This window comes from Lampris incognitus, chromosome 7, assembly GCF_029633865.1.
Source record: "Lampris incognitus isolate fLamInc1 chromosome 7, fLamInc1.hap2, whole genome shotgun sequence".
Taxonomy (NCBI): domain Eukaryota; kingdom Metazoa; phylum Chordata; class Actinopteri; order Lampriformes; family Lampridae; genus Lampris; species Lampris incognitus.
Window position 1 is genome coordinate 53,519,468 of NC_079217.1, and position 25,041 is coordinate 53,544,508.

The following is a 25,041-nucleotide window of genomic DNA, read 5'->3' on the forward strand; positions in this document are numbered from 1 at the left end:
TTTTTTATTGCCTGGCAGCGTTTGACAATGCTTCGAAGACCGGTGGTGTGTGAGAGGCTGGACGATGGAAACGTGGACTCCGGAGCTGAAACTGCCGAGTGAGTCGCCCCAGCGGGCTGGCGGCTAACGCTAGCTAGCCAGCCAGCTAGCTAACTCTGTGCCTCGGTTTTGCCCTTCGCGGCGGCGGAGACGTTGCATGTTGCGTTCGCGTTGACATCTCGTCCGGCGTCCATATCGACGCTCCTCTGAGCTCTGTGTAATTCGCACACGGCGAAACGTTTGCGCATTTCCCGAGTTTGGTGCTTTAGCTTGCGTCGGCTAACAACAAAGATAACGTGTTGTCATGGCGACTGGTGGGCCAGGTTTCCAAGCCCACCGCCGCAAGATGGAGACAGCGGTTTAACGCCTGTGTGAAAATCAAAATGTGATCTGTCGCTCAGCCGTTTGTTTCGTTTTGTTCCATTTAGATCGGATTGCGGTAGAGTGTCCTCATCTGGCAGTGAGTATCGCTCTTTTCTAATAGACATTTGGTTTACTAGGAAATCGTCGGAACGTATAGACCCTGTCCTCTCTGCTATAGTTGTGTGTCTGTAATGTTCAGAAAGTGGTTTTGGGGGGGTTAGGGTACGTGTGCCCGCAGACCCCCTGTATGCATGTCTGTCTGTCTCTCTATATTGTTTGTGTCTCAAGTTTCCCAAGTTGAGCTGATGGCCCGGCGGGTCCAGCAGCAGCAGCAGCTCCTGCTAATAGACATGCATCTCCTCGCAAACCCCGGAGAGTCTCTGCTTTTGCAGCAGACCCTGGATCGGCTGCTGCGTTGGCTCTGCCCGAGCCTGCGCATCTTTCACGTGTCAGAGAGGGCGTCCCCCTTCCGTGGCTGTGCCTGGCCTCGCCTCTGTTCCGTGGCAGGTAGGGGGGCACAGATTTATTGCTCTTCTCCAACGGGGATATTACATCTCGGCTTTTCCAGGGATGGACAAGGACTCTTACCTGGATTTCAGGGTCCTGGGGGTTACAATAATGCCGAGCATAGGAGGGGTCATGTCAATCATGTTGATTCACCTTAAATCATAGAATATACTGTTTAAGTGCCCTACTTTTCAGTGACGTAATGTATTAAAAAAACCTAATGGTGTCCATTTGTCTGAGTGAGTTTGAGCCTCACAAAGTGCAGTGTTTACCAGAATTGTATTTGCCATAATGAATTCATCATGGTTTGGGTTTTTTTTTTTTTAGAAATAAATGTAGTTAATGAAAATGATCATCCACCTTTGAAATATTTAATTTCAGTAGCATTCATAAAAGTATGTATGCATAAACTGGATTTAAAAAAAATTTTTTTTTTACTGAATTCCTGGTCAGAAATTCACAGACTCTGGTATAAACATGTCCACCCAACACTAGATCCCCTTCACTCTTAATAGAATCACAGAGAATATTCTCAAGAGATAGTTTGATTTAAATTATTACTTAAATCATTACTAAGCTTCTTTTTTTTTTTAATTCTTCACTCTGACAGGTTACCCATCTCTAGCAGTCACCTTCTTCCTCCATGAGGCTTATGGCGAGGAGCGGATCCTTCGAGTGCTGGACTTCTTTCAAAGTCCTCCTTGGCAGTACCACCATACTGAGAGCTGTGGTAACAGAACGGCAGGAGTCCACATAACCTCCAGCAGCTCCCCAGCCAAAGCCTCACTTCGGCCCTACCTGCTGCCCAGCCGTGACTTCTACAGCCTGGGTGCAGGGATGCCGGTGTGGGGGGTACGGCCAGTGCACTGCGGAGGGGAGATTCTGCGCGTGACGCTGTACAGTGGATACGACAATTACGAGGACTCAGTGCGGCTCTATGAGACAGTGTTGCAGCGGCAGGCAGAGGAGCAGAAAGCCGGCTTCTGCTGGTTCAATCTCCACTCAGGCAAGTCTGTGACATTTGCTTTTTTAACGGATCGCAACTGAATTTGGCAAGAAATTTGATGGCACTACTGAAGAGTGTGAAATCCCAAACAATTAATAAAATAATAATGATAATAATATGTTCCAAAATATTCCACTCTATGGTGGCATTTATATTCACCGGACAGAGCCAGGGCTGTGCCTGCAATTGGCTCTCAAGCAGCTGTCCCCAGGGGTCCGGGTTGAGCCATGCAATTCTGCCGTGCTGCAGTTTAAGGTTGAAGAAATTGGACAGCTTGTACCTCTGCTGCCTAACCCTTGCACACCCATCAGCACCACACGCTGGCAGACTGAAGACCTGGATGGAAACAAAGTTCTTTTCCAGGTACACACTTTTGATGAAGAACATCACACTGTTATTCATTTCAGGTTACACTTAATAGCTGACAACTTTAATAACGAGTACTTTCTCTCATACTGGAGAGTGTCTGTGTACCTAAGCATATCTGTTCTGAGATGTGTTCCTACCCTGTGTCTGAGAAAATAACTTGGGGTTGCGTGGTTTTACAATCATCAAGTATGTGTTTTAGTATGCCTCTGTTCAAACTGTGAAATAAGCTTCCTCTTGATTTATAGCAGGTTAAAAATGCTGAGGTAGGTTATCCCCCTGTGGTCTCTACGGCCCGAGGCAGCGCCACAAACATATAATGCTTTCCTGGATGGCACACTCTGTGATTATCTCACTGCACATGGGGTCCAACAAGCTGAATCCCCGCTCATTGTCAGGAAAACATCTGGATATAAACATTGGGGATTTTTCTACAAGTTGTTCGATGTGTGGGGGGCCAACAACTTCAACTGAAAGAGTGAATTTACACCTCTGTATTACAATCTCAACATCAGTTTCTCCCAACCTCAGTCTTTTTTCTTTTTTCTTTTTTTTAGAATTTAAGTTTGGTTTTGTTTATGAACTATAAAGCTCTGTTTCAGTTCTGAGTAATTATGCTTTCTTTTAATTTTTTCAAAGTGATTTCCCCCTACTTTTATGTATTGTCCTCAATATAAACACTTAAAAGATTTCTTTGCGTCAAGATGTAAGACATATTGGATGCTTGAAAGATGCTGCATAGGCTAATTAAACTTATTAGTACAACTGTTTGAGAAAAAAAGTGATTTGTACAAAATGTTAATGACAATGATCCCGTGGGTGCTGCAGTGCTGGAGCACCCACCGAAAAGCTGGAGCACCCGCGGGAAAGGCCGATCAAAAAATGGATGAGTAGGGTGTCTAGGTAGCGTGGCAGCCTATTCCGTTGCCTACCAACACGGGGATCGTAGGTTTGAATCCCCGTGTTACCTCCGGCTTGGTCTGGGCGTCCCTACAGACACAATTGGCCGTGTCTGCGGGTGGGAAGCCTGATGTGGGTATGTTTCCTGGTCGCTGCACCAGCGCCTCCTCTGGTCGGTCAGGGCGCCTGTTCGGGGGGGATGGGGAACTGGGGGGAATAGCGTGATCCTCCCACATGATACAATCCCCTTGTGAAACTCCTCACTATCGGGTGTTTTGTATCTGTCCAAAAGAGGACAGCCGCCTAGTAAGCCTAGACCACGGTAATTACTACTTTGTTTTATTTATTTATTTTATTGCAACCGCAATAAAAGTGATGTTGTGACAATAATCATCTCGGTGGTATTCGCTTAATTTGGGCACCCGCGGGCAAAAAAAAAAAATTGGCGCCCATGAACGTTAATACCGGTAACATCTCTCAAAACCTCAAACTCATTCAGGTGAAGCATGGAATGTTAAAAATATTTTATATCAGATTGAAAAAAGTGCTTTCATATAACATGTTAAGGGCAAAAAGGGCAACGTAAAGCTGCCTCACATTAGCCATATGTTGGATGCGTGTATGATAATTCTGTCAAAGTTGCTTATCCCACTTTAATTCTCCTAATCCTTGTGAAAACCTGTACCTCTTGCCCCAGCAGGTGAAAACCCCAGCCAAGCCTCAACGACCCTTGACCTGTGCGTTCCCCATGACCTGCCCTAATGTCCCCCCTCGAGGGTTTCAGCTGAGGAGCTCAGGAACTGCCCCTACCCAGAGTTACAGTCACAATCTGCAGCCATGCAGTGTCATCAATCCCCTGAGCCGGCCAGGACACAGACAAGGTAACATAACGGAGGAAAGTGAGGGCTGTACCGAACAAAAGGATGTAGTGTCAGGATCATGTGCAGCCAATCTGACTTTTAGAAACCGTAAAAAAAAAGTTGTTTTTTTTAAAAGTCAGTGTTTCTGTTGTCTTCATACAAGTTCATGGCATCATAACCTGGCAAATTGTCAGGACTGTCACAAAGCTTCCACTCTTGTGACATGGGTGTATTTGTTTTTGGCTGTTCCTAGGCCACAGACCCCTTACTGACCCAGGCCTGGAGAAGCTTTATGTAGGAGGAGGAGAGAGTCTGGGTTCAGACAGCTGCTGCAGCACCCCCCCAGGCAGCTCGTGCTATTCTTCCCAGCGCAGCAGCCCCGCCCTGCCCTCTGCCCCCATTCACCATGACTCTCCTCTGCGCCCCTCCATCTCTCGCTCCCTCTCCCACCTCCTCCTGGAAGAGGAGGAGGGTGAAGATCCAGAGACCAACGTGGACACAGGTGTCCCCATCTCGTCGCATTCCAATGCAGCTGTTACTGTGGTAACACGTTCCTCCTCCACAGACGCTCTGTTGGGCCTGCGCACTGAGAGGCCTGCAGCCGTTGGTGCGTCGGCCCTGGAGAGTTTAGCCAGGGAGCTGACTGAGTGTTTGCCCAGGACGCCTATTCACCCTACAGGTAGCTCCAGGACATGGGATCCTGCTGGTTTTAAGAATGGCTCTTCCTCCAAGGAGACCTGTGGCAGCAGGACAGTAGCAGTGGGGCAGAGTCCCTCCAAAGGGCCTGTGGTGGAGGGAGACAGGACTGCAGCAAAGCCCACGGCCAAGCCTCTGTCAGTGCACACACAGGGCAATGAGCCTGTGGATGAGTTCTTCATCTGAATTTCTACCACTATACAACATTGTCATGGTGCAGTTAAATGCATATCTCACCACTCTATTGTAAGGACCAAGGAGGAAAAAGGAAGAAGAACCACTAGCCTGAGGATCCGAAGGAGAGTCGTCGCGCTGGAGGGATCAGCTTGGTTGCTTGATAAATGAGCTGGAGCCATAGAGGTTACAATCATACTTCAACTGTAGGGGATACTTTCCACTCTTAAATTGTAGCTCTTAATTTTGAACAACCCCTGATGAATTTTAACAATGCAATGACATAATTATACCAGTCCTTTCTTTTCTAGTTCCAGCTGCTGCATAAGTGATATTGCCAGTCATAACAATAATGTTTAATGTCAGATATATTTTGGGATTTTATACACTCTTAGCCAATGATTGTGCAGCAGAAATGAGGAAAAGAAGAAACTACTTGTAGTCAGCATACTAAAAATGACCAGTCTAGGTTTTTCTAGTTTTATACTGTGATGCTAGTTAGCTAGTGTTTCCTTCCAGTTGACGGCATTAAAATCTTGTCTTACTGACTTGCCAAGGGATAAAACTTGTCGTAGTGCCAAGATACTCCTTGAAAACTAAACCCTGAGATCATGATTAAGTTTCTTCGTATATGTCATTGTGATGTAGCCTTCAAGCTAACCTCAATCAATCACTGTCATTCTACCAGACTATGTAGCAGCTGTTAACTCCGAGCTTTGTTTGCCTTAACCGGCTTGACAACCTTGGATTTCTCGGATAGCACCTCAAGACTGATCGTTGTTGTTTGTTAAACTGTGTAGTAGACATATGTTACGTGGCTCTTCAATAGACCCTTGCTGAATCATTGCATTGTGGAGACATCTCAATCTATTCTGGAAAAATATGGATGGAGGGATTGACTGTTCTTGCTTAAATTCTAATACTGAAACAGCCTTTTGTGAAATAATAAGGGGTATGCCTTCACCATCTTCTACAACTGGACTGTGCAAACATCAAGGGTCAGAATGTGAAATATTTCTTCTTCATCAGTATTTAATTGTAAATAAGTTGATAACACAGTGTTCAGGAAAAGAAAAAAAAATAGCCCAGCAGTGTCCTAAGCCCAAAAAGTGTTAAATACTGCAAGGCTTAAATAAACTTGCGGATCAGAAGCTTACAATGAGGGATTAACTACAGCGAAACGTTTAAGTATTGCATGTGTTTACTGGGATCACCCGAGCTGCAGTCAGGTTTGACAGATGGGAGTTGAAACCCACATCTATTTGCGCGGAGCTCTTGATGTAGTCGCTTAGAGACAAAGGAGCTGTGAGGTGAATTGCTTTTATTTCAAAAAAAGGAATACATACATTTAACCCTGTAATTGTATTGTGTATAATAAATTATTTCTATGGTCATGTGTTCTTGCATAGCAGAGGGGTCTCTTCAGCAGATCCACGTATTTCATCATCCTAGCTGTCTCGTTGTCATACCTTCATGAAGAATGTGGCCGAGGCCTCTGACATTTGCTCACCATAGAGGATTACTTACATCTGGTGTTCATTTTGGATCTCGATATTTGATCAAACTAACAAATGTGATGATAGATGATACGAAGGACCAACTAACCACGAGGCTGTGGTGTCCAGAGTATTGTGTGAGATGCAGATGGGTTAACAGCTGTCTTTTTACTCTGTCTTAATTATAAGGGCTAACGGGTTAAATTCAGGCAGTCAGTGGACATCATCTAAGTTACCTAGGCACTATTTTCTCCCTCCAGCTGTATCCAGACCGCTAACCAAAACTGAATTAGGGGTTGTCTTATATACTTATACTGAGAAAGATTGGTGGAGGAAAAAAACTGAGAAAGATTGGTGGGGAGGAAAAACTGTCAGGTGCTGCTTTGTGATCACCATGTGATGGCAGTATTGCTCAGAAGACGTGGACCTCAGTTGTCAGGGGATACAGCACACCAACACGAGCCAAAATTAGCAGTATTTATTAATGTTGTATCAGAAATACTTTTCAGTCGTTGAAGAAATCTAAGACAAATACAATTTCCACCTTGTTATCCGCGTGCAAATATTGAGGAGATATCACAACAGAGTCAAGTCAACAAAACACATCATGTTGACTGAGAAGGCCCGTCTGGGCCTTATTCCAGCTGTGGTCGAACAGCTGAGAACACCGGTGTTATTGTTTCCGGCACAAGCTAAAGCAGTTTTTGGTCTGCTGACTGAAGTGTTTTTACAGGCCAGTGCAGGTCTCAGCTGAAATGTTGGGGCCTATCGTTGCATATTCATAAAGCCTTTGCATTGAGTATTTGCTTCCGCAGCTACAAATCAGGAACCAATACCACCGGCCAGCTTTCCTGGTGGCTTTTATATGAGAAGAGTGATAGTCTGGGTTATCAAAGCAGGGTCAAAATCCAGCACTCCACCCGCCTTTGAACCCGTTTTTATGTTACAGTACATATCAACAAATATTTAATTGCACTTTGCCTAAAGCTCACAGGCTCAACCTGTAGGTCAAAGAATGATATTGCTTATGGGAGAGTTCCTGCAACCAGTCCAGCTCAGATCTTGGGCCCAATGGCCTTCTCTTGTGACCCGCACCTTAACTGGGTCAAATCTCCAGAACCGCTGCTCCCTGAACAGGTAGAGGCAGCCGTCTGGACGGGTCAGCGCCCCGTTTGTCCCCTGTGGCACACCACTCCAGTCTGTCAGCTTTCGGGGGTAGTAGGGCTCCGAGTGCAGCGTTCTGAGGTTCAGGACAGAGTAGCGGGAGCCCTTGAGGAGGACCATGTGGCCGAGAGGGGCGTAATAGAAAGCACAGTCGGGATGCTGGGGGAGCCCCAGCTCACTGCTCCTCCGGGGGAACCCTGGGTCCAGCAGGCTGCCAGAGTAGCGCCACAGCCGCTTACCTAGACAACCCAGATGCCAATATTGAAAATATAAGTCACAGATTCCAGAAGGTGACAATTGTAAATTTTACAGCAATGATTTACATGAAGCACATCATATTTCAACTGTAATGGACTGGTGCCCCATCCAAGGGGTTATCATTGCGCCCAGTGCATACTATATATATATATATATATATATATATATGTGTGTGTGTGTGTGTGTGTGTGTGTGTATATATGTATGTTTCGGTCACAAGACCTTCCTCGCGGCATGGCATACTGAATCTTCTCACTGAAGCCCAGTGAGAAAATTTTGTCAAGTGGTAAGTTTCTTAATATTCAACTGATCAGTGAAGTTTTTGTCTGCATGACACTAAAATATACCCAACAACATTTTAATGACAACGCATTCAAAAAAAGAAAAAGGAAACTGTCCTTAAGCAAAAACAATCAAGTCCAGAACAACCCAAACACTGGGCGGGATGCTTATGTTTGTCTCTGATAGTCAGACCACAGTATGGTCGAACCCCTCCCATTTTAAAGGCAGAAAGGGTCATCTCCAACGCCTGTTTCACCACCTTGAAAAAGTGAACCGTTGGAGCCAAAGAGGAGCTAAACAGCTGTTTTCCCTCTCTGAACGCTAAGATAGGACGGCGTAGAAAAGGGAACGCATTAAGAAAGTTATTAGTTTGTTTAGGGAGGGATTTATCTATTAAATCAAGTATGAGAATGTCACTATTTGTCTGTCCTTTTTCAGAGATATAGCCCTGTGATGGCCTGGCGGCCTGTCCAGGGTGTCTCCCCGCCTGCCGGCTGCCGCCCAGTGACTGCTGGGATAGGCTCCAGCATCCCCGCCACCCTGAGAGCAGGGTAAGCGGTTTGGATAATGGATGGAGTGGATTGTTTTACATCTAGTGGATTTAAGTGAAACCAGGTTTTAAGTTGTTGAGGAAATGTTTGGCCGTAAACAGGAAGTCTTTTAAATGGCATCTACTCCTAAGAAAGTCGTCGGCCTGCAGTAAAAGAATGGCACTAAGTAATAAATTCAAATTTTTTTTGGAATTTTTGTATTTAAGGAGCTGGAAAAGTAAAAGCAATGCCTAAACTGCCGCTTTACTTCCTAATACACTGATTCCTTATTGGTCTGTAACCGACACAGAGCTTTTTCCGAGCTGGGTGATGTCTGAGAGAGCGCTGCAAGCATCGAGGAGGCGAGGGAACGCCTGGGTGGTACCTTTAAAAAAGTACCACTTGGAGTCCTGCGGTGAGAAGGCTGCGGCCTCGATGGCTGGGGGGAGGTGTGACCAGCGCTGACGGAGAGGGAGCGGCACACTCACGTTCCCCTCAGCCGACACCGTCCAGTACATGCTGCCACGGAACACCAGCACCGTCTCATTCTGGTCTGGACACACGCACACACGCACACACACACACACACACACACACACACACACACATCCATCCATTACAATACTTCTGATGCTTCGAAGGGTCAAACCCTACTGAAGGTTTATTTCTTGGGTTTTTACAGTTGCTGTAGCTACGTTCTGCCACAAGGGGCGATGTTGCTAGCTGCATGCTGCGTGTTCCGGCCGGACCGTGGCCAGCGTGTCGTTGCAGGCGGACCTTACCCACGGTGATGGCGTCAAAGATGCCCTGGCAGTACTCGGGCCGGGACGTGTCGTTATCCCCCACGGAGGCGGCTGTTTGCTCCCATTCCTGCAGCGCAGAGCGGAACACCTGGCCGGCCAGCCGCACCGGCCGCCCCCCCGCCGGCTTACCTGAGGGCAACAAGGCTCGCAAGTTCACATACTGCTTCAGGAGGAGGAAGACGAAGAAGAAGAAGAAGAAGCTTAGTGGTGTAAACTAGTAATAAGACAAGTTAGCCCCTAGTTAACGGGTCTGACCCTTTAGCCGAGCGGTTAGTGACGTCCCCTTGTGGTGCAGTACACCTCGTATCGAATCCCGCACCGGGCAAGAAAATAACCGGTTACATTGGTGGCAGCGGTGGGATACGGAAGTGTGCAGATCCTCAGAAGTCTCTTGGGGGCGCGGGAATAACAAAGCGCGAGGGCGCGCTTCCGGGGAGGGTGACGACTGTAAACTATCAATAAGACACGTTAGTCCCCAGCTAATGGGTATCAAATCCCGCACCGGGCAAGAAAATAACCGGTTACAGTGGGAATAATAATAATAATATGTACATAGCAGTTTTCTAAAAAATTTTTTACAAATTGCTCTACAAAGACATACAACCAGACAAGGCAAAAGTAAGCGTAAGACCAAATAAGTAAGAGTAAAAAAAAAAACAGTATAAATAAATTAAAACAAATATCAAACATTTGTAAATGCTTTCATAAAAAGAAAAGTTTCAACTCAGTTTTATTTACAAATTCGCTTCAGGGGGCTTTACAGCAACATCGGATAAAAACCAAAAAAAAACCTTTTAAGAGGGGGAAACAATGGGCGGAAAGCTTAGGGGGAGCAACAGAGAAGGGGTCTCTCTCCCAAGACAGACAGACGTGTAATGGATGTTGTTTACACAATGTACACAATACAACATTGAAAGAGGATAACAGAATTATAAGGGAGTTGTAAACTATATGAAGACTGGTGAGGAGGAGGCCAAGCAGTGTAGAGACGCCGCTTGAACAGCCCAGGACCTGAGCCGCGCAACCACCGTCACCATGTAAACAAAACAAACAAGTGTAAACTACTAATAAGACCCGTTAGTCCCTAGCTAACGGGTCTGACCCTTTAGCCGAGCGGTTAGTGACGTCGCCTTGTGGTGCAGTACACCTCATATCGAATCCCGCACCGGGCAAGAAAATAACCGGTTACACTAACAAAAAACACGTTAGTCACACGTCTGAGTGTGAGAAGGACGTAACACTGACACAGGACACGCCGCGAACTCACGATTGCAGCGCCCAAAAAGGAAGCTCCGAGGGCGGCCTGACGGGACGCGGAGGCAGGGCAGGCTAAGCTAACTGCTAGCCCGTGCAGACTGGCAATTCCTCGCCTGGCGTTGACTGTGTTTTAGTGTCGTCGTGCGGGGAGGTGTGTTGATGAGGGTGTCTGGCTGGGAGAGCTGGCGTTGGATCTGCTGAGGGAGCCTGGTCTGCTGTATCCGGTGGGCCAAGGGACCACGGCCCTGACCGGAGCTGCACCCGAAGAGGAAGCAACGAGGGCGGGCGGTGCGCCCTCGACAGCGCGGCAGGCTAAGCTAACTGCTAGCCCACGCAGACCAGCAGTTCCCACAGTCATCCCGGCTGGCTGGCGTTCGCTCTCTGGACAGTGATTTATTTTTTGGACTGTGTTGCACTGAGTTAACTGTTTGTGTGTTGTTGTTTGTTTTGTTGTTGTTTTTTTTATTTGTTCTCTCTGTTTTTGGTGATGTCGTTTTTTGGAGGTTTTTGATGTGTGTTTTAATCTTTCACTGCTGTGGGCTGGGTGAAACGAAATTTCGTTTCTTTTGTGTACGCAAGTATATTATAAGGTGCATGGATATGTGACACGTTGGTCCTTGCCTAACGGGTCGGACCCTTTAGTCGACTGGTTAACGTTGTTGCTTGCGGAGCGGTAAACACGGGTTCGCGTCCCGGCTGTGGCGGTTCCCGGACTGCTCCACGAATTTGCTACATTGGTGTCAGAAGTGGGATGGTGAGACCATGAGGTCATCGGAAGCGCGTGCGCCCAGAGGCGTGAGGGCGCTGATATGCTGAAGGGAGGGTGGTAGTGTAACGTGCATGGATAAGTAGACACGTTGGTCCTCGACTAACGGGTCGGACCCTTTAGTCGACTGGTTAACGTTGTCGCTGGCGGAGCGGTAGACACGGGTTCGCGTCCCGGCTGTGGCGACGGTCTCTCAGACTGCCCCCCGAATTCGCTACAATATGAAAAAAACAAAAGTAAATTGTTCCTGATTGAATTATATGGATTTATAAAATATATAATAAGAAAATGTGATGAGGGGGGTGCCAAGCAGTATCCTGGTGGCGACCACTATCACCATGGAAATTGGTGGTCTTAAATTTTTGCTTCTATGTAACTATAACATTGACAAAATTCCCCTCAAACTTTCTTCGTTCCACAAACAAATGTTACTGGCATGGTGTCTAATTTACAAACACAACTTTTCTCCTCACAAGTTTTTTATTTGGAATAATAGATATTTGCTGTATAAAAACAAATCTATCTTTTTCAAACAGTGGTTTGACAACAATATTCTTTTGATTAGTCAGTTGTTTAACCAACATGGGCAACTTTACAATTATGTTGAATTCATTCAACATTATAGATTCCCTGTTACACCTAAAGAATTTTCTATTGTTTTTGATGCTGTTCCCTCTGGTATTGTTTCAATTTTCAAAGGTGTTAATGTGAATGTTAATCTCCCTATATCAGTAGATGTAACTGAAACAACTGCTGGGAAAGCATGCTTTTCATGGAACACCAAGAACAAAAACAAGATTATTCGTCAAATGTTTCAACAAGATATTATTAGCTCACCCTCTGCCTTATCTTATTGGTCTGCCTTTGTTGGTGAAAAAATTGTTTGGGAAAAAATTTGGCTTTTACCTCATAAGTTCCTCTTGACTAATAAAGTAAAAGACATATCTTTCAAAATTATTCATAGATTCTATCCAACTAATAATTATTTGCAGAGACTTAAGAAGGACATTGATGTGAGTTGTTCTCTTTGTGGTTTGTTTAATTGGTTCATTTATTTTGGTCTTGCCCACACACTAAACAACTGTGGAGTAGGTTGTCTCGTTTGATTATTGATCATATTTACCCTCATTTCACCCAGAGTTGGAAAAATGTATTGTTTGGATATACTGAATTTGATAGGAACCTCGATTCTCAGTTTTATTTAATCAATTTGCCAATTATCTTAACAAAATTTTATATTCAGAGATCTAAATTCTCTAGCAAGAAACCTAATTTTCCTGAGCTGTCTGCGTATATCAAACAATATATTTCATCAATATCTGATAGTGAAAATAAAAAAGCTGTAAAAACATATAAGCACTTTATGATTTACAAAATATTTAGTTAAATATGTAATTTATTTGTTTTACTTTATACAACCCCCTGGCATATTTATGTTAATGTTTATGATAATATATGTGTTAATGTTTTATACATTTGATAATGTGACTATTGTTGATTGACATTGTTGTATACTATTTTTGTACACTTTTGTTAATAAAGTTCTTTAAAAAAAACTATCACCATGGAGACTTGGGAGGAGGACAGACAACACGTGCGCACGGGGGAGACTCACACCACACCATTCACATACACAGAAGAAGAAAAAGGAGAAGACGTAATTAAGCGAGAGAGAAAAGACGTGAGAGAAGAGAACAGTTTGCAATAGTCATAACCTATACGCTATATGTAATCTGGTCGGCAGAACAGTGGTTGGTAAATTCACTGAGACAGAAACCGACCCGCCATGCAGTACAGGTTGTGAAGCACTCAACTTAAAGACAACTAATTGGTAGGTTAAGGCAGAAAGATGAGTTTTAAGTTTGGATTTAAAGGACTCAACAGACTCTTATTGTCTGACAGCAGCAGGCCGAAGAAGAAGAAGAAGAAGATGATGATGATGATGATGATGCAGCGGCAGCACTGCTTCAATCTCCCATGATTCACTTGTTCATCTTGTACAGACTTGGTAGGCGGGTAAATGTCACATTTGTAGAAAATGTAGGTAGAGCTGCTGTAGTTTTGACCACATGCAGCATTTAAACGATGCTTTCCGGGAAGTGGCCGGCTTGGTGTTTACACACCGGGAGATACCGTACCGCACAGGAAGTGAAGACCGCACTCAGAGATACCATACATGTAAATCCTCACTTGTAGTGCTAAAAAAATACGAATCCATTTTCATTTGGGGGCCTGTTTTCCCCCTCGTTAACTCGCACATTCCCCGGCCCTCGAATCAAAGTAACGATGTGAACTGTAAATGCAAAGCAAGGGAGCTGCTCGGCGTTATGAATAGTTTGTGTGTCGTGATGGTGCACGAGACGTCATTATGGCCATTTTGTTTGCAAGGCGCTGAACAAACATTTGTCTAAGAGGAGGATAAAATCAGCGCTCCCCAGGAAACAAAGGCAGACGGGAGGGGAACTGGATGTACAGCTGGCCTGGAGGATACACCACAGCCATACTATAGGCTTGGGTCCAGCTGCTCGGCCGTGGAAACACATTTCATGAAGCTCCCGGTGAACACTTGTTGTGCTGACACTGCTTCCAGGGGCAGTGTGGCGCTCAGCAGTGAGTGTTGCAACGGAGGGAGACCATTTTTACACACTTCATTACTCGCTGGTCCCATTCTGTGGTCTTATGTGTCCTACTGTTTCACGGCTGAGCTGTTGTTGCTCCGAGATGTTTCTGCTTCACAGTAACAGTTGACCGGGGCAGATCTAGCATGGCAGAAATTTGATGAACTGACTTGTTAGAAAGGTGGCACCCTATGACGGAGCCACGCTGAAAGTCACTGAGCTCTTCATTACGACACATTCTGCTGCCAGTGTTTGTCTATAGACGCCGAATGGCTGTATGCTTGATTTTGTGCATCTACCAACAAATGGGTGTGGCTGAAATAGCCAAATCCACTCATTAAAAGGGGTGTCCATATACTTGTGGCCATATTTGACTCATTAGTTCATTAATGAATTCATGATTCATTACGGTTGTTTCAGACATCTGCTTCTCATCAGGTCACAGTGACATTACCAAGCACCTGGGAGAGTTCACACACACACACACACTCACACAAGGCACTTCTCCTAACAGCTGGGACACTTGTCCATGATTATTTCTGGTATCGCTTAAAGTGTAAGTGGGAACAGCTGAAGTCTCCTGGCATGACCAACTAGGTGAAAATCAGGCCGACAACCACTCTATTCTGCCAGATGACTGCATCACAAGATGACCGGTTATAACAGATTATGACAGACACAACCTTCCTGGATATCCTAACTAAAAAAACAATAATAACTCTTTATGTCATAATACAGCACTGCCCTGCTTTCTGTATCAGTGAACCTGTGGTTATCTTTATAGTTTGATTCACAAGCATTTCCACCCCTAAAACACATAAAAACTCAGCGTAACGTGATAAAGTGGTCAAACATGAAAGCTTTCTTACCTATGAGTACTACTTACGACCTCTGATTACTGGTTTTAGATATTACTGGCTAATTTCCCTGTGATTTAATTGGGGTAGTTTTTTTAGGACCGTTGTTCCCTTCAAAAGAATAAAATTGGGAGGATGAGGAGGCGTGCTAAAATGTCCCCCCCCCTTTTTCTCCCCAACTGTATCCTGCCAATTACCCTACTCTTACGAGCTGTCCCGGTCACTGCTCCACCCCCTCTGCCGATCGGGGGGGGGGGGCTGCAAACTACCACATACTTCCTCTGATACATGTGGAGTCGCCAGCTGCTTCTTTTCACCTGACAGTGAGGAGTTTCACCAGGGGGACGCGGCGCGTGGGAGGATCATGCTACCCCCCCCCCCCATTCCAGTGAGCCCCATTTGACTACACGTTATTGCCTTGTAGTCAACACAACGCTATCCTTAAGCGGTTTGGATAATGGGTGGATGGATATATGCATCTATATAACGGGTGAATGACAAAGGCCCTACCTAAGGCAACAGGTTTGGGAAATGGGGCTTTAACAGCATTTCCATGGGGAGAGCAGATGTTGTCCTTCAGATACAAAGCAAACAGAAAGGCATCTGGACTTGACCTGCCTGCAAAAGTCTGCTGAATTATCCAGGTTTCTGCATGATTAACGCCATTGGACCTGGTTGAGGAGGAGAACGGGGGGGGGGGGGGGGGGGTCACATTTTCGCCGCTCTGTTTGCAACACATTGTGCATGAAAGGTTTGGTGTTTAAGCGAGTGAAGACTTGGATGTGATGAGGGGGCACCAAGTAGGGCTGACTGTACAAGCCAAGGCGAGGAGGCCAAGCAGGATGAGAAACCAGACGGTTTAAAAGAGAGTTTGTTACGAAACCCTTGCAGCAAGATGAGTTTCAGTGTGAAGTCAGAGAACAGAACGTAACTGATGAGAGGCCTCTCCTCAGCCGCACATGTGGGAACCTGTCCTACACATGCCGTGAGGGGACAGCACGCTCACACTTATCACAAATGTGCTTGTGTTTGCGCAGTTGAGTCCTGTGTTGAGATGGAAGACAATCAGGTCACCGAGTCTGCGCACATGAATGTGGTGTGGTGTGGTGTGGTGTGGTTGGGTGTGGTGTGGTGTGGTGTGGTGTGGTGTGGTGTGGTGTGTGTGGGGGGGTCTTGTCAAGCAGAGATAGCATGTTAACTGAACTTAGATGACCTCTGCTGCCCATCTTGTTTAAACTTCTGTCTCTGTCTGTCCTGGATCTGTGGCCCCAGAACAGCAGGGAACAGACTCTTCATATCCTTTATTTATTACTGCAATTATGTTTTTTCATGTATACCAGTAGCATCTAAGGACCCTCATGATTAAAATGTATTAAAAGAATTTTCATAGTCCACAAAAGGCAAAAGTTATGTCTTATAAGGGCCTTATTACCTATGAACTAATGCTTATTATAGTCTTATCAATGGATAACAATGTCAATAAGCACTTTGCAGGGACCTACAAGGGCCACATTACATATCAGCTACATGCGCTTAATGTAAAGCGCTCCTGAAAAAATAATCCTTGCCAGTACAAGTGAGCAGGTTAAGTTTTCATTTTGTATGCAGATTGGATTTACAACCTCAGACGAGTGTGGAAAGGTAGGTTTTGCACATTTCGCATGCGTCACCTAGTGGCCGAAAACGTGTTTATTACGCTATCATTAACACTTCGTAGCACGGTCGCCTCACAGCAAGAATGTCCTGGGTTCAAGCCCGGGGTAGTCCAACCTTGGTGGGTCGTCCCGGGTCGTCCTCTGTGTGGAGTTTGCATGTTGTCCCCGTGTCTGCGTGGGTTTCCTCCGGGGGCTCCGGTTTCCTTCCACAGTCCAAAGACACGTAGGTCAGGCAGATCGGCCGTACTAAATGGTCCCTAGGTGTGAATGTGTGTGTGTGTGTGTGTGTGTGTGTGTGTGTGTGTGTGTGTGTGTGTGTGTGTGTGTGTGTGTGTGTGTGTGTGTGTGTGTGTGTGTATCGGCCCTGTGATGGCCTGGCAGCCTGTCCAGGGTGTCTCCCTGCCTGCCGCCTAGTGACTACTGGGATAGGCTCCAGCATCCCCACGACCCTGAGAGCAGGGTAAGTGGTTCTGATAATGGATGGATGGATGGATGGATGGATGGATGGATGGATGGATGGATGGATGGATGTTTTTTCATGTATACAGGTAATTCTAACATTTTTTGTGAGACCTGTTGTTTTGTTTTGTTTTTTTCCATATTTTGCCTGCGACAAAAATCGATCAGCTCTAGGTCGCATAGGTTTAAAATGTGATGAGGTTTCATCAATCCATGTTTGGCACAGAAGGGTAAGCTGTACATGGTTTGATTAACGGGTCTGTCATATAATTTCACCCCATCTGTCGTAGAAATTAGCTTTTAACACAGGAGACCTCCTTGGAGAGACTGAGCACAGAACACCATCTGAAAAGCTGAATGACTTTCTTGACCCTGATCACTCCTCTCCTCCTCTCCTGTGGTTGCTGTTAACGGCCTTGGGGCCTCTCCCTGGCATTTTCACAGCTCGGTGACTTGACTCTGAATGTTAATGAGTGTCAGAGGAAGAAGTCACACAATCCCGCTTTACTCTCCGTTCCTTTATACCTGTCAGAGAACATGAAGTCTGGCTCCATAACGAGTTAACTTTAATGGCGGGATAAAATGTTTTGCATCCAAACAATGGAAATCCCACACGCATTTCACTATGCCAAACTAAGACCAGGATCTGTCTGAGCTGGGGTCAGGGAGTGAGACATTTGTCGCCCATTTCACCGAGGGCCTTTTTCCATCGTCCCTAGAGAGACCTTTGACCTCAAGTTAAAGTGATCAAAATATTTCTGGACACACAGTGAGGAGAGCCGCCATGAACGATGCAAACCAGTAACATCTGTCCCCCCGCTGGCCACAAATTAAATACCACCGGTCATTCCTCATCCTTTAAATGACTTTGTCTATAAATATATATATATAGACAAATTTGAAGTTTTTTTCTTGTTTGATTTTGTCAAATCCTAACTGCACTGGGAACCTTTCTTCAGATGCTCTGATGGTAACTAAGTAATTTATATTTGTTCCCTGTTTGCTCTTGTTGCAAGTCATCTTCAATACACATCAAGTTAGAGATGGGCAGTATCGGGCATCTGGGTAGCGTGGCGGTCTATTCCGTTGCCTACCAACATGGAGATCACCGGTTCGAATCCTCATGTTTCCTCCGGCTTGGTTGGGCGTCCCTACAGACACAATTGGCCGTGTCTGCAGGTGGGAAACCGGATGTGGGTATGTGTCCTGGTCGCTGCATTAGCGCCTCCTCTGGTCGGTCAGGGTGCCTGTTCGGGGGGGAGGGGGAACTGGGGGGGAATAGCGTGATCTTCCCACGTGCCACGTCCCTCTGGCGAAACTCCTCACTGTCAGGTGAGAAGAAGCGGCTAGCGACTCCATATGTATTGGAGGAGACTTGGAAGTCTGCAGCCCTCCCCGGCTCGGCAGAGGGGGTGGAGCAGCGACCGGGACCGCTCAAAAGAGCGGGGTAATTGGATGGGTACAATTGGGGAGAAAAGGGGGGGGCTGGGCGATATTGATATAATATCGATATCGTGAGATGAGACTAGATATCATCTGGGATTTTGGTGTGAGTAACATCAGAATCCGAACACTTCATTCATCCCCGAGGAGAAATTGGGGATATGCTGCCATAACTTAAAGTGTTGTCAGGCCCTGGTCTTAGACACTGCATTACAGTACAGCAATACAATCCTGTGAACTTATTCCACTGTTTTAGCTGACTGAATCAAACAATCAACACGTCTACCTGCTTGGTCAACATATCCGCATCACTAACAATCATTTATCAAACCTTTCTTGTGTGTTGACACTGTCACATTATCAATTTTGAGGTATTCAGTAAACAAAAATCTTTGGTATTTGTTTTTTTTTGGGGGGGGATTTTTCTCCCCCTTTTTCTCCCCAATTGTATCTGGCCAATTACCCCACTCTTCCAAGCCGTCCCAATCTCTGCTCTACCCCCTCTGCCGAGCCGGGGAGGGCTGCAGACTACCACGTGCCTCCTCCGATACATATGGAGTCGCCAGCCGCTTCTTTTCACCTGACAGTGAGGAGTTTCACCAGGGGAACGTAGCGCGTGGGAGGATCACGCTATTCCCCCCCAGTCCCCCCCCCGAACAGGTGCCCCAACCGACCAGAGGAGGCGCTAGTGCAGCGACCAGGACACATACCCACATCCGGTTTCCCACCCGCAGACACGGCCAATTGTGTCTGTAGGGGCGCCAGACCAAGCCGGAGGTAACACGGGGATTCGAACCGGCGATCCCCGTGTCTGTAGGCGACGGAACAGACCACCACACTGATTCGGTCAATATCATCCGCCCCTACATCAACTATGGATATCTTGCATCAGCTAAACCTGTCAAATGTAACGGTAACGCCCCCTCACCATAGAGCTGCTGCACTGCGGTGACGTCGTCCCAGCTCAGCACCAGTTTGCGGCCCAGCTTCCTGTAGTACGGCGACATGAGGGCGTGACGGACAGGAGAGTGCTCCAATCCCAGGGTGTGTCCGATCTCATGGGCGGTCACCATGAACAGGTTGTGTCCCTTGTGCCCATTAAGGGTCCACCTCTCTGCCATGTCGAAGTGGGCTTCTCCCCGGCGGGGGAGGAAGGCATGGGCCAATGTTCCTCCTGAGGAAAAATGTTACAGCAGTCGGTGTAGGAAGGTCACCTGAGCTGTATGTTTTACAGTTCAACAATTATACATTTAGTGAATGGGATCAACTTTTGTGTTCACAAAAAATGGACAGCTAGGGATAGTTTGGTAGAATAGACAATACCTAACCAGCACACTAGCACATAGCTAAGGATGCACCCCACACTGGCATTAAGGTACGAGGTGCTCGTGTCAGGTGCAATGACTCTAAATGATTGTATTTCTCTGAAGTAGTGGAAATTCATGAGAAGATAGTAAAAAACCTTTAGAAAACTACAAATCTAGCTCTTTGGCTACCAGAATTGACTAATGACACTTTGTGATAAGCATACTCGTCCATGTGGGATGTTTATGTGAAGAAAAACAGACCATCCAGCTGCTTGGCTGTATGGTTCATAGAACATGTTTACTCAGCGGGTTTGGATATTGAGCAAATTGAGATATTAAGATACTCTGTTTCTTTCTCTTTTTTTCCATTTTCCCCATTTTCCCCCAATTGTACTTGGCCAATTAACCCACTCTTCCGAGCCTTCCCGGTTGCTGCTCCACCCCCTCTGCCGATCCGGGGAGGGCTGCAGACTACCACATGCTTCCTCCGATACATGTGGAGTCGCCAGCCGCTTCTTTTCACCTGACAGTGAGGAGTTTCACCAGGGGAACGTAGCGCATGGGAGGATCTCGTTATTCCCCCCAGTCCCCAAACAGGCGCCCTGATCGACCAGAAGAGGTGCTAGTGCAGCAACCAGGACACATTTGCACATCCGACTTCCCACCCGTAGACACGGCCAATTGTGTCTGTAGGGATGCCCGACCAAGCCGGAGGTAACACGGGGATTTGAACCAGCGATCCCCATGTTGGTAGGCAACGGAATAGATCGCCACACCATCCGGACGCCCCTTCTGTGTTTCTTTTGGGCTTTAGTTGAAGATACATCCTCCATCAGGTCTCTTCACATCATTGCACAGGCTGTTCAGGAGACAGCATCTGCTCCATCTCCATTGTGATTTAGTGAACAAAAGTGTTCACAAGCCTAAAAACATTACGCACTCATTATTTTCAATGTTCTTAAGATAGACTCAATACATAGTAAGAATCAGGGATGGTCTCCTATCCTGGAGACACACATGAATAAACACTGAATTAAAGACTCGCCATTGACCTGTCCTGCAAATACCTGTGTCATCTCTGACAGGCCCCTGCTATTCTGGCTCCGCGGTTGACTGTACTGTATTCTAAGGGATTTCTACCGACTCCACTGCCACACAGGCAACTGTGACACAACAGAATTTAGCTGGGAGAAACTGTGCCGCTGGACCCCCACCTGGTCCATCGAAGGCGTTGCTGGCCCCGTCGTTGTGGTCTCCCTCGTAAAAGGCCAGCCGGATGTCTGCGTGGCCCTCAGGGACCTCCTGGAAGACCAGGCCCGACACATTGCTCCACAGCTGGAAGGCGGCACGCACCGCCAGCCGTACAGGAGCCGGGGACAGGTGGCGAGGCCAGTTCACTATCTGATAGGTCAGGTGGCGCTTGTACCACTTCTCACCTAAAGGGCGCCCACACAGAGAAGACAGTTAATTGTTGTTTCATTGTTTGTCATGGATCCGTTACCCTACGTAGAGAAGAGCCATATTGGGCAGCATGGTGGCCCAGTGGTTAGCACTGTTGCCTCACAGCAAGAAGGTCCTGAATTCAAACCCCAGGCCATCCCATGGCCTTTCTGTGTGGAGTTTGCATGTTCTCCCCGTGTCTGCATGGGTTTCCTCCGGGTGCTCCGGTTTCCTCCCACCATCAAAAAGACATGCATGTTAGGGTTAATACCCTAATACCCAGGGTCTGTGCCCCTGAGCAAGGCAATGAAAAGAGGAACTGGAGTTGGTCCCCGGGTGCTGCAGCTGCCCACTGCTCCTATACTATAGGATGGGTTAAATGCAGAGAACACGTTTCATTGTAACCAAACAACTGTACAATGACAAAAATAAAGCGGCTTTCCTCTATTCTTCTCAATTAAAGTTTCTATAGTATCTAATCCTAAAATTGGGCATCACAAAAAGAATTATTCAACAAAGCCCAGGTTAAATGCAAATGCTGTGAAGTGTGGACATGTTTCAAAACGATAGGATGCTAACTGTGTTAGCCACCGGAGCTCAGCTGGGTAAATTCACATGCGCTCTAAGTACACGCTTCAGTGAGCAATTTACTAAAACCTGTGTTGGCGGTTTCTCAAATCAGGCACGATTACATATGTGGTGAACAACGCCACACTCGCACACATTTCTTCAGGGACCGACCAGAATGAGGGTGAGTGAGGCGGAGCGCAACGTTCAGCGTTTCTTCCATTTCCGTGACGGTAATCTCTTGGTGTACACAGAGGATTTACACAATGTAATAATCTAGGAGGCAAAGCAAACATGTCTGCCCCAACAAACACACACAAACACACAGCCACAAACACACACATCATCATCATCATCATCATTATCATCATCATCGGCAGCCAGCCAGCCAGACAGACAGAAAGACACGGACAGACAGAGAGACAGACAGCCAGACAGAGAGACAGACAGACAGACAGACAGACAGACAGACAGACAGACAGACAGACAGACAGACAGACAGACAGACAGACAGACAGACAGACAGCCAGCCAGCCAGCCAGCCAAACAGACAGACAGACAGACAGACAGACAGACAGACAGACAGAGAGACAGACAGACAACCAGACAGACAGAGAGACCGACAGACAGACAGCCAGACAGTCAGACAGAGAGACAGCCAGCCAGCCAGCCAGCCAGACAGACAGACAGACAGACAGACAGACAGAGAGATAGACAGACAGACAGACAGACAGACAGAGAGACAGAGAGGCTGTGCTGCAGGAAACAATCAGTGGATAATGTCGTGTGTCAGAAGAGCCAGCTGAAGATCTCAGCCTGAAATCTGCCATGCTGGTTTTCTAAACCCAAAAGACAGCGTGGAAGCTGAAACAAGGAGGACCAAGGCAAAATAAAGTTTAATTCGCTTTGAACGACTTCGTGCATTGCTTCATAACATTTTTTTTAATTGTGTTATTATTGGGAGTGCATGGGGGAGAAACAGCTTCATGATGTCAGAGGTAGTCTACATCTGATAAGACCACTCAGCCACAAGGATTCTCTGGTAACATAAATTGTTTTTATCTTGTTAGCGATTTGTTCTCTTTGAGGCTTTAGTAGCGAGTGGCCAGATAAATCAAGCTTACTTAAAAGTTGTCCAAACATTGAGAAGCATTCAAAATAGATTTGCCCAAGATGTGGAGGGCAGTTCTGAGTGGGAGGTCTCTGTGCACTCCTAAACGTGTGGAACTACGACACGCGCTTGGGTTTTCCCAGGAGTGGGCTGTCAGCACCATCAGGGCCTTCTCTGCTGGCCCTGTCAAAATTAAAATCATAACTTGTTTTTCATGGCCTGGCGGCCTGTCCAGGGTGTCTCCCTGCCTGCTGCCCAATGACTGCTGGGATAGGCTCCGGCACCCCCGCAACCCTGAGTAGGATAAGCAGTTTGGATAATGGATGGATGGATGGGTGGTTAAATTCAAGTGTGCCTGAAATGTGTCTGAATTCAATTACTTGTTTTCTGCTGGGGCTGAGCAGGGATTTCCTACGTCATCTAAACCCACCACAGCTCCTTGGACCAGCACTAGCTTGTATTGCTAGCCTTTCGTTGAAGCCCAAAGCTGCGAACTGATTACAAGATTTGAGTCACCGTATCATCAGCCAATCAAATTTTGATGTGTAGTGACAGAACACCCCAGGGCCTTGGGATGTATCAGTGTTAGCCCTGGTATCTTCATCAACTTTGAGCTTGAGCTTTTGGTGGGTTGTGAGCAAACTAAACACAATGGCTGCTGCCTTCACTGTCACTGACGAGCTTGTTGCCGAGCTACACCGTGTTTTTTTGCAACTCTGGTAGGATTGTCTGCATTTTTTACACATTCTCCCTAACGGACTTAATTACTGAATGAATTTTGCGAGAGAAGGCCGCAACAAGTCTCTCAAGTGAGGTGGTGCACTGATAATATTATGACTACACTTTATTGAAGTTGCTGAAGTTGCGTGAGTGACTGGTGAACACTACATGAACTGTGGAAACTTGTTTGCTGTTTTTGTTCCTGTGCCATGTGGCATGCCTGTGCAATCTGGTTGCTGAGTGACATAAAGGAAAATTTGATAGTGATGCTGCAATAACTGCTGTAGTGCACAGTGGTGTGCTTGTGTGTAGTGGTTGTTGAAGATCAGCTGTCTTGTTGGTGTTGATGCAGTAGTGCATATAGTGTGTGATAGTGTATTTTGTATGTGGTTGTGTTGGCTGTGTGTGGGGGGGGGGCAGAGCCCAAATAGGGGGCAGAGGACATGGGCTGGCAGTTGTGAACATCTTATTTAGATATGAATTAAATCATTCTCACATAATGGGATCGATCCACCAAGTGATATCATTCCCAAAAACAAAATATAGAGATATAAAGAAAAAAAATCAAATCCAGTTGAGGATTCATGTTATTGAAATGGTGTCTGTGTTTAGCTTCTTTGATTTTTATCCTTGATTCAGTACATTCTTAAAGAGCAACTAAACCCTAGGCCGTTTGCGTGAGTGTACTGGCATCTACAGGTTAAAAACCATGTAAAGGTTAAAAACATGGCAGGCTGGTCTTGGTACTCTGTGATGTAAGCATAGCAGGATAAACATAGCTGCAGCCATCCATCCATTATCTGAACCGCTTATCCTGCTCTCAGGGTCGTGGGGATGCTGGAGCCTATTTCCAGCAGTCATTGGGCAGCAGGCGGGGAGACACCCTGGACAGGCTGCCAGGCCATCACAGGGCTGACACACACACACACACACACACACATTCATACCTAGGGACAATTTAGTATGGCCGATTCACCTGACTTACTGCAAACAATAACATGAACAATGGATCTGTTGGATTTAGGTGTGTCAGTACATCTATCGGCATTGACAGACAGGCAGAGCCAGCACTAACAATTGTCAAAAATACTGTCAATACTGGTTCTTTGGTACACCCATATCCAACACAGCCATTATTAATGTTATTATCTGCAGCTGTGTTTTCCTGCTATGCTAACATCACAGAATACTAAGACCAACCTGACATGTTTTTAACCTTTACATAGTTTTTAACCTGCAGATGTCAGCAAACACAATTAAACGGTCTAGGGTTTAGTTACTCTTTAATGACGTTCCCAGCATATCAGAACGCTGTCATGTCAATAACACCTGTGGGCATGCTTTCAAACGAGACTGTTTTTTCTAACTGAATTTGACCAGTAACTCTATTTTCAAGA

General features: G+C 46.2%; 2 protein-coding genes across 2 annotated transcripts in view; one reads left to right on the plus strand and one right to left on the minus strand.

The window, feature by feature from the left end:
* Positions 1–27: 27 nt before the first annotated feature.
* LOC130115277 (protein FAM124B) lies at positions 28–4,923 on the plus strand. Its single transcript, XM_056282889.1, has 7 exons — positions 28–98; positions 468–499; positions 700–909; positions 1,520–1,915; positions 2,082–2,278; positions 3,882–4,062; positions 4,295–4,923. The coding sequence occupies exons 1-7, from the start codon at positions 28–30 to the stop codon at positions 4,921–4,923; spliced, it is 1,716 nt and encodes a 571-aa protein (XP_056138864.1).
* Positions 4,924–7,332: 2,409 nt separating this feature from the next.
* The window catches only part of mmp28 (matrix metallopeptidase 28), a 32,885-nt gene continuing 15,176 nt past the window's right edge, over positions 7,333–25,041 (minus strand). The window contains exons 4-8 of the mRNA XM_056283864.1: positions 21,021–21,242; positions 19,428–19,673; positions 9,424–9,573; positions 9,027–9,194; positions 7,333–7,810 (exon numbers count right to left, since the gene is read on the minus strand). Of these exons, the coding sequence (XP_056139839.1) occupies positions 7,416–7,810; positions 9,027–9,194; positions 9,424–9,573; positions 19,428–19,673; positions 21,021–21,242 (1,181 nt within the window). The 3' untranslated portion in view covers positions 7,333–7,415. The remainder of the gene's footprint in view (positions 7,811–9,026; positions 9,195–9,423; positions 9,574–19,427; positions 19,674–21,020; positions 21,243–25,041) is intronic.

Excerpts from the sequence above, each read along its gene's own strand:
- LOC130115277 (XM_056282889.1), top strand. The coding sequence starts at position 28 with ATGCTTCGAAGACCGGTGGTGTGTGAGAGGCTGGACGATGGAAACGTG. Across the intron at positions 2,279-3,881 it reads GAAACAAAGTTCTTTTCCAG|GTGAAAACCCCAGCCAAGCC; the intron begins GTACACACTTTT and ends TTGCCCCAGCAG. Across the intron at positions 4,063-4,294 it reads CCGGCCAGGACACAGACAAG|GCCACAGACCCCTTACTGAC; the intron begins GTAACATAACGG and ends GGCTGTTCCTAG.